The sequence below is a fragment of the Rana temporaria genome, chromosome 8 (assembly GCF_905171775.1).
Source record: "Rana temporaria chromosome 8, aRanTem1.1, whole genome shotgun sequence".
Classification (NCBI taxonomy): Eukaryota; Metazoa; Chordata; class Amphibia; order Anura; family Ranidae; genus Rana; species Rana temporaria.
In genome coordinates this window covers 76977595-76987181 of record NC_053496.1, presented here as the reverse complement: position 1 = coordinate 76987181, position 9587 = coordinate 76977595, and the positions used below count along the sequence as shown (strand labels likewise).

The 9587-nt window shown below is 43.6% G+C and overlaps 1 protein-coding gene across 1 annotated transcript in view; it reads right to left on the bottom strand.

Annotated features, from left to right (window-relative positions):
* Nucleotides 1–5890: 5890 nt before the first annotated feature.
* Nucleotides 5891–9587, bottom strand: part of DKK1 (dickkopf WNT signaling pathway inhibitor 1) — a 4082-nt gene continuing 385 nt past the window's right edge. The window contains exons 1-4 of the mRNA XM_040362068.1: nucleotides 9550–9587; nucleotides 8848–9001; nucleotides 7913–8065; nucleotides 5891–6518 (exon numbers count right to left, since the gene is read on the bottom strand). The exon at nucleotides 9550–9587 is cut by the window's right edge and continues 385 nt beyond it. Of these exons, the coding sequence (XP_040218002.1) occupies nucleotides 6262–6518; nucleotides 7913–8065; nucleotides 8848–9001; nucleotides 9550–9587 (602 nt within the window). The 3' untranslated portion in view covers nucleotides 5891–6261. The remainder of the gene's footprint in view (nucleotides 6519–7912; nucleotides 8066–8847; nucleotides 9002–9549) is intronic.

The window sequence follows — 9587 nt, the reverse complement described above, 5'->3', positions numbered from 1 at the left end:
GGCCCAGTAGGTCTCTTTTACTAGGGCAACAATGCTCATAATATAAAACGTAATAAGAGCTAGCCCAAATCTCTTCATTTGTTTGAGTCAAGTCAGGATGATATAGTGAGCAGTATCGTGAAGATGTATAGGTAGATTCACGTAGGGGCGCGCAAATCTAAGGCGGCGTAGCCTAGCGTGTTTACACTATGCCGCCTTAAGTAAGAGAGGCAAGTACTGTATTCTCAAAGTACTTGCCTCCTTACTTAGGGCGGCGTAGCTTAAATGCGGCGGGCGTAAGGGCGCCTAATTCAAATGTGTTGGAGGGGGGCGTGTTTTATGGTAATGAGGCTTGACCTCACTTTTTTGAAGTTTTTTTTTACTGCGCATGCGCCGGGCGACTACATTTCCCAGTGTGCATTGCGGCTAAGTACGCCGCACGGGCCTATTGATTTCGACGTGGACGTAAACGACGTAAATCCCGATTCGCGGACGACTTGCGCAAACGACGTAAAAAATTTGAATCTCGCGGCGGGAACGGCGGCCATACTTTAACATTGTTATTCCACCTAATAGATGGAATAACTTTAGGCCTGCTAATGCCTTACGGAAACGGCGTAAATCGACTGCGGCGGCCGGGCGTACGTTCGTGAATCGGCGTATCAACTCATTTACATATTCTACGCCGACCGCAATGGAAGCGCCACCTAGCGGCCATCCAAAATATTGCAATCTAAGATAGGACGGCGCAAGCCGTCGTATCTTAGATATGTTTTAAGCGTATCTCTGTTTGAGCATACGCTAAACATACGTCGGCGTAGATTCTGAGTTAGGTCGACTTATCTACTGATAAGTCGGCCAAACTCTACCTAAATCTACCTAGTAGTATTTTGCATTACCATATTTCATTATTTATGCATTTAATTCCAATAGAGCAAAAATTGTCTAATTTTAAGTTTTTTGCAGTATGTTAGAAATAAAGAAAAATGGGCTATGTTTTCTGGGATGCCAAAATGTAGCTTTGTAAGAAAAAAAATCCCTCCACCTGCTTTAAGCACTAAAATATCCCTAAGCTATAGAACTTTTAAGGTCTTGCATGTCACACTGACCCTTGATGCTGTCGGATCAAATGACGCTACTCGCTCAGAAACTGCTCCCTGTCTTTCTCTCCATCGGAAATATCTTTGTCAATGTGCAAAAGATGGTTTTCTGTTTCCTCGTTGCCTATTGTGTTTTCCAGTGTTTACAGCCTTAGATGATCTGAGAGGCTGAAGCAAGTGAGAAAAGCTTCCTGAAGATGACAAAAGCTCACGAGGGACACAGACAGAAGGGGAGGGTGTAATGTGCAATATCTGTATGATCGACCATTGACAAAAGATAGTGGCATATCACATCCTGTCCTTTGAAAACTCCTCTTTGAATTGTGAGCACTCTTCTGCTTTGTGCCTTCAGGAGAACTTTTTGGAGGCTCTTGCACAGACACAATAAACATGGGGCTCTAGCTGTAGGACTATAGGCTAAACCATACAATCCATGGTAGAGAATGTAGGAGCTGATAGGACTTCTTCCCAATTTCATGCTGCTTTCTAAGATAATGTTTGCACAGATGCTGAATGCTAAGACTGAACGCCTGTTTTTTCAGCAAGCGCCCAGTTTGCACTGCTATCACTTCTCTAGTCAGTCCATTGATGTGTTTTCTTGGCTGAATGCTGCTTTAAATCTTTAGATTAGCACATAGTGCAAAGCCCAATGAACACAGATGTGTGTACGGCGTCATCTCGTTGGTACATGATTTTAATAATTGGTGTTTGGGGGCACTCCACCTACCTTCAGGGTGACCACGTGTCCCGGATTGCCCGGGACAGTCCCACATTTTGCAGGTCTGTACCGGGCACCTTCATCCCCGACACGGCAACCCCTCGGGGCAAATCTCATGCCCCCAGGGGTGTATTTAGGTTTTGTGCTGCCCTAGGCCTGACTAAACTCGTGCACCCCCTAATTTAAATATGACCCACCCCTTCCTGTCATGGCCACACCCCTTGCGGTTTAAGACCCACCCTTAAATTTTCAAGTGGGGACACTAGTTCTGATGGCATGGGGGGGGGGAATGGATTGCCTTAATTTGCATAGATTTCCTCTCACTTCCTATTTGGCTATGGGACAGGAAGTGAAATCTCTGCAATGGGACAGGGATGGTAAAAAAAATTAGAAGTGAGCCCCCCCCCCCCACAGTTGCAGAATGCCAACTGCCCACATACTAGAAGCACTGCGGCCGATTTATGGGGGTGCTAAACTAATTTGCCTAACAGTGTAGCGCAAGCCGGCGGGGACACTGTCCGTGCTGCCCCCCTGCAAAGTGCTGGCCTGGGCCTTGTTGGCCTAGGCCAGGATACAGCATTGGATGCCCCCAAAAAAGGATGCCACATTACCTCTTTACTCACTGACAGTACTGGTCCTGGCTGGGAATGCCTGGAGGAGCACAATCCCCGCCCCCTGCTTGTGATTGGAGAAATCATAAATCCTGCCTCTTGTGTCCAATCACTGTGCTGTGATTCATTACAGCACAAGCTGATTTTTGGGAAGGGGGGTTTTCCCTGAATTGTAGTTTTGGAAATGTGGTCGCCCTACCTACCTTGTGAAGATATTCTTAGGGCCTAGCATGGGTGCTCAACCTGTGGCCCTCCAGCTGTTATGGAACCACAACTCCCATCATGCCTCTGACTTTGGGAGTCAAGCTTGTAACTGTCAGCAGCTTGCAATGCATCATGGGACTTGTAGTTCCGCAACAGCTAAGGATGAGCTCTGGCGTGTTCGCATAGTACACGTGCAGAGCCCGCCAGGAAGTGTGCACGGTGCTGCGCTAATCACAGCCAGGGAGACATTTCACGATCCCTGCAGCCAAGCATTGGCACAATGTCTCCCTGACTGATTAGCACAGCGCCGTGCACACTTCCTGGCGGGCTCTGCACGTGTAGTATGCGAACACGCCAGAGCTCATCCTTAGCCACAGGTTGAGCACTATAAATTTGATTGAGTCTCAACAGCCACATAATAAATACAGTAAAAGTTTGATTGCTGGTCATGCGTAATTAACTAGTTTTTAGTATTCACACATTAGACCCTTTTTTATGTGACAAAGTTTAAGCCAATCTTTCGTTTTTTTTTTTTTCTTTTTCAATAGATGTATCGGGTCAGAGTTACAAGAAAGCAAGGATGTCTCTAAAAGGGCTTGTTCACATTGGTGTTTATTTACTAAAGGCAAATAGACTGACCACTTTGCAAGTGCAGTTGCACTCGGCATAGGAATTTTCTCCAGAGCTTAGTAAATGAGGTGAAGCTCTGCTGGCTTCTGACATCTAATCGCGTGCAAGCAAAAATGCTGTTTTCTATTTGCCTTGCATGCGACCGGGTATTTTTTTGCAAAGTGAAGTTTCAACTCATTTACCAACCTCTGGAGCAAGAATGCACAATCTATTTGCCTTTAGTAGATTAACTCCAATGCCTGATAAGCTGCGTATTTCTGTACACCACCGCACATAGAAATCCATTTTTTCCCATGTGCCTTGTCCATACTATACATGTGTTGTGTGCAGAAATATGGGGCCTGATCCTCAAAAGGGATACGCCGGTGTATCTACTGATACGCCGTCGTATTCCTGTTTCTAACTATGGAACTGATCCACAGAATCAGTTTCTCATAGATAGGGAGAAGATCCGACATGTGTAAGGGACTTACACTGTCGGATCTTAGGATGCAGTACCTCGGCCGCCGCTGGGGGCATTTCTCGTCGAAATGCTGCTTCGGGTATGCAAATTAGCACTTACGGAGATCCACAAAGCTTTTACGCTTCGTTTTTTCTCCGTAAGTATTAGTTTGCTGTCGCAAAATTAGGGCTACTTTTACAAGGCCTAAACTGTTTACACCTTGTAAAAGTAGACCCTTCTACCCCGCGTCGCTGTCATTTAAAAAAAAAAAATAAATTTTTTTTTTTTTACGCCCGTCGCGATTCTCAACGGTGCAACATAAATCCGCGCAAAGCACGTCGGGAAAATGACTTCGGGAGCATGCGCAGTACGTCCGGCGCGGGAGCGCACCTAATTTAAATGGGACTCGCCCCATTAAATTAGGAACGCCTTGCGCCGGACGGATTTAAGTTACACCGCTCAAAATTTCTAGGTAAGTGCTTTGTGGATCGGGCACTTAGGTAGAGATTTTGCGGTGGTGTAACTTAAACGGGAAAAAATACGTTGCGCCGGGTTTTTGTGGATTAGGCCCATGGAGCCTAACTGAAATGGCATGAGAAGTAGATGTAACACAAGGTAGATCTATTTCACTGCCTTGTCTTTTGGAAAGCAGTGTTAGAAAATGTAATCTGGAATCTGATGCCCTGATATTGCCAGCACAAATGTATGTACTGAATACAGCAGTAACTAATGCAGACCTATGGAAGAGATGAATAAGGGCTGAGTCTAAATTTCTTATTAATGGTCTGTAGTGTGTGTTTGCACATTTATACAAGATGTCTAAAATATATATACCGGTTACGAGAAAAATGCAGAGGCTGCCACTGCTGACTGATGAATATAGATATCTGTCTATGTGTGTTCCTCGTCTGTGACTCACAGGTAGGAAAACCCAGAGACAGCCTGGCAACTGACCTTATCAGAGGATAAGCAAGTAGTGGCAGTCCACATATTACTCACAACAGCAGGTGCTGAATTTCTGAAAATACTAGTTGCCGGGCTTTTTTTCTTTTTAACTGAGGACTTGAAACAAACGCACAGATTTGGAAAGTCAAAACTCCCTATCTTTAGATTAGTTCCAGATCTGAGGACTCGTGCACATAGCAATAAGAAAAGGGTTGCTCAGCGTCCAGAGCCTCCATAAATAAACACAACCTCCAGCCATGACTATGTATGCAGAAGCTGTGGGTGTGAATACATTTTTATGGGAGATCTGGATGCTGTACGGCCCCCCTTTACAACCATATGCATGAATGCAAATTATTTTAAAAAGTAAAAAAAAAAAAAAAAAAAAATCCTAAATGGCTTCCTTTACCTTAGTGCAGTCCTCCTTCACTTACCTCACCCTTCCATTTTTGCTTTTAAATGTCCTTATTTCCTCTGAGAAATCCTCACTTCCTGTTCTTCTGGCTGTAACTACACACAGTAACGCGAGGCTTTCTCCCTGGTGTGGAGTGTCATGCTCGTCCCCTCCCTTGGACTACGGGAGAGTCAGGATGCCCACTAACACACAGCACCTTTCTCTATCTGAAACGTAGAGAGTGTCCTGACTCTCCTGTATTCCAGGGGAGGGGGCGAGCACGACACTCCACACCAGGGAGAAAGCCTTGTATTACTGTGTGGAGTTAGACAGAAGAACAGGAAGTGAGGATTTCTCAAAAGAAATAAGGACATTTAAAAGCAAAAATCGAAGGATGAGGTAAGTGAAGGAGGACTGCACTAAGGTAAAGAAAGCTATTTAGGAGAAAAAAAAAGTTACCTTTACAACCCCTTTAAGCATTACAGACTATTTGTATTAATCAGAAGAGGTCAGCAATGAAAGCCTCTGTTTCCAATGGCTGGTTCTCTTTATCATTAAACGTGTCAGTTTTGCATGTACTTGAAAAGATATTGTTTCATTACAGCCGCTTGCAATAATCGCATGTAAAATCAGGCAGGCTGGTTGTACCCAAGTTTAGCGCTTGATCAACTTTGGTACATTCAGCCTGCCCATGCAGGTTTTAAATCTCGGCCGGTTCAGCAAGAGATTCTAACCATTTAAGTCCGGCTTTACACACATGATAGACCAGCAAAATGTAATCCATTTTTACGGAACCCTTATCTATCACATAGGTGCTAGATAATATCTGTAACAAACACGGCAGTAGGAATCACAACAACAGAAGCCTTACTTTTCAGCATATTTTATTTAAAATAAAGATGCAGACATTCTATAACATAAATCATATGTACCATATAAAAAGGGGAAAAGGGATATGGATGTACATTTATGAGGTGAAAGGAAAAAATGGGAGAGACGTAGAAACTCTTATTCTTTATAAATATATACAACCGAGAGTTGCGTTTGTATTTACAACACAGTAATGTACTGCAAACACTGTAAATAAAGTGCAGTTCCATAAAAAGAAACCATTCACGTGACCCTGGATAGCCAGAGTATGCAATGCAAACTGGTTTTTGAACAGCATTAAATCCGAAGAGCAAACCAGTTGTCAAGCAGAGTCATAGCTTACTATAGAACCAAGTCCAGCGGGGAGTTCAATGCCTCTGACAAGTATGAAGTCTGGAGGATTTAGGCACGGTTGTGAATTCTCCTTTCTGTAATTTGCAGGACAACCCTGCTCCACAGTGACATCGCTGGAAGATCTCCAGCCCATGTGAACCCTTTCTCCTGTGTTTCGTGCACACTTGGCCTTCTTCAAGAACAGGCTTGCAGATCTTTGACCAGAAATGACGAGCGCAGCACAGTCCTGGGCCACAGTCGCTGGACCTAAGGCATACATCACCATCGCGACCTGAATGGGAAAAAAAAAAAGACATTCCATATAAGTGAACCTGTTGGGCATTAGGGTGTGCACCCCAAACACACACTACTGATCGTTCAAGGTGTTCATTCAGAAAGGGAAGGGGCCAATAAATTACATATTTACTGGCCCCTTCTCCACTTCTAAAACATCCCAGCAGCAACAGCCGATAGGATAGGAGGGAAGCTGGCAGCACTGCAGGGGGAAAGATGGGAGCTAGGGCATTAGAGGGAATCTGTGCTGCACAGGGTGATTAGGGTGTAGCCTGGGCACACCTGGCACACCCTGTGCGCACGCCTATGATGTTGGGCATAGGTGTGTGCAGCCTATTGCATGGAGTCGGACCACTTGACCTTCAGGAGAAAGATTAAAACCCATCTCTTCTGAGGTCAAGGGGTTCCTTACCCATGAAATGGAAACAGCGCCCAGAGGCGATTCAGTTCGTATGTGTTGCGCTTTACAAGTCTCTCTCTCTCTCTAGGGTATGCACCCCAAAGCAATAGGGCAATGAACAGTTTTGGTAGCGCAGTGGACGATGTCAAAAGGGCAGAGACTGGTGTCAGTTTATTTTTTTATTATGACCTTTTTACAATTTTATTACTTTACAATATATTCAGTTTTTTTTTTTTACAATATTTTATTTTTTTAAGGCATTTTTTTTGGGAGCCCTGTGGGGGCCTAGGTAAAATATAAGTGGCCAAAACCGACCCTGATGTCTGACTTTTGAGACCGAGATTCCATAGTTACTTTCTCTGCAGCCAAGTAGCAGAGGGAATTTGCCCAGCACAGGGTCATTAGGGTGTGCCCAGGCACACCTGGCACACCCTGTGCGCACACCTATGAGGTTAGGTTAATTTCACATCTCATTGCTAGCATTTTTAAACTTTTGCAAAGACCAATTTCTCTAACAACTAATGGGAATTGGTACATGCATGTTATAAAGAGCTCCTTAAAAAGTGATCACAGCTACTTTAGCCAGCCAGTTTGGTGGAGGCGAGTTCTAGGCAAACCTAGTATGCATCATTCATTAATATTAAAAACGTTTTTTTGTTTTTTGTTTTTTTGGGGTAGAGGGAAGTAGGGGAAATTAGGAAGGTTTAGATAGTTGGTAGTCGATGCAGAGTGAGGGGTTGTCAAGGTTAGGAAACCCGGAAGACAACCAGAAGGGTAGAGACCCCCGAGAGGGGTAAGATAAATAGAGCCTATACTGGGGGGTCTCCACTCGGTTTCTCTTTTTTTAACTTGCTTGTTGACTTAAGTAGCTTATGTATTGGTTGATGTTATAACAAGATGTGTTTATTGTGAATGCCCTTAACGTGTATCTGCTTATCTTTTTGAAAATAAATTAAATATATACTAAAATTGACTTTGCAACACTAACTTACCTTTAAAAGGTTGAACTCCAGCTGGAGATGTAGTGAACTTAGTGTTGGTATCCATAGTAGCATGTTCACTTTGGTAGGTTTCCATGATGGTGTCTTCTTGGTAACCAAGATGTGAGAAGCGGTCATTTTCCTGTTCTACGGGCACGCAGATTCCTGTAAGGCAAGCAGGACATGTCTTAGCACAGTGGTGTGAAAGTGTGAGCCATTAGCAAGGTGACAATACAGTCAGTATGGAGATGATGATTACACTAGACACCTGTAAAAGCCATCCCATCACAAAGCAATCACCTGGTTAGACTCCATACAAAGCAGGACAATGTGTTTTATGTGTCTACATAATGGGGTACTAAAGAGCGCCGACACAATAGGGGGTCCATATGGCCAGCAACACAACTTCAAATGGGGGCGGTGGGTAGAACATCAGCAATTGTCATGGTAAGTGACCCTTTGGTGGGTATGTTAAAAAGCAGAAAGCCCAGTTCCAGTTTGCTTTGAGCTTTACACATAGTTTGTTCAAATCCTCAAAGGGAAAGCATTATACTCTGTTGTTAAAAAGAATGAGCCACTTAGATTTACAGCTAAAAACAATGCATTATTCATTGGGCTCCCAAATCCCCTTTACATGTCAAACAGGCCGATTGGAACCCAAATTAGGAAGCGGCCGGTCTTCCTTTGAACACTAAAATGAGCAGTTGTTGTGTTTAGTACACAAATCTGTTTATGTTGTTACATCATGATGTGCTTCCATAACGTTTACTGATTTTAGGTACATTTTAACGTCAACCAAAGGAAAGTGTAACGACTTGGTGACGCATGTTCCATCAACACTGATCTTTTGTGAAACGCGATTAGCGTCGGAATGTATAGAAGTTCTTTTCAACATCGCCTAACGTTCTACTCTATAGTGACAGTTTAATAGCTTGAATGCTACTTACCATTGCTGCAGTAATTGCCCATGCAACACATGGCATCCCGCAGACAGCGCTTCCTACGTTTCCTGCATGCCAGGCACACCATAGAGTTCCCATTTCTGGAACTGTGACAGAACTCATCCAGAGCGCAGTCATCGTCCTCCGTGCAAGAGTACAGCTGGGAGATAAAAGCAGTATGTCAGTATATAGGACATCCACATGGGAGCATCACCTTTTATTGCAGCATTGGGTGACAGGAGAAGGGTGGCATTAGAGAAGGCAAATAGACTGTTCACTTTGCAGAGGAAATTAAACTTTGCAAGGGGATTTCGACTTAAATTCGTGAATGTGATGAGAATTCATTTTGCAAAGAATGCACAAAAATAAATAACATTAAATATAAATAAAATAAATAAACACATAAAAACAACTCCCACACACAATTTCTACTCACATTCCATTGGATGATAGAAGTTTATAGTTAACTCAAAGTAAGAGAAAATTCCCTTGCAAAGCAAACAGTCTATTTTCCTTTAGTAAATAACCCCCCTAGTTGTCCAATGTCACCCCCACTCCTAGAATCAGGCAGAATATTACATGATAGTAGTAAGGACAGTGCTGGTTACAAGTGTGACCCATTTGCTACACTGTTGCATGTCAGGCTGATTGGACATCAATGACTATACATTGATAAAGTAATTACCGCAAGCAGAATTGTCCACTTACCGGGTAGGCATCAAAAGAGTGGTATTTGTTGGCCATGT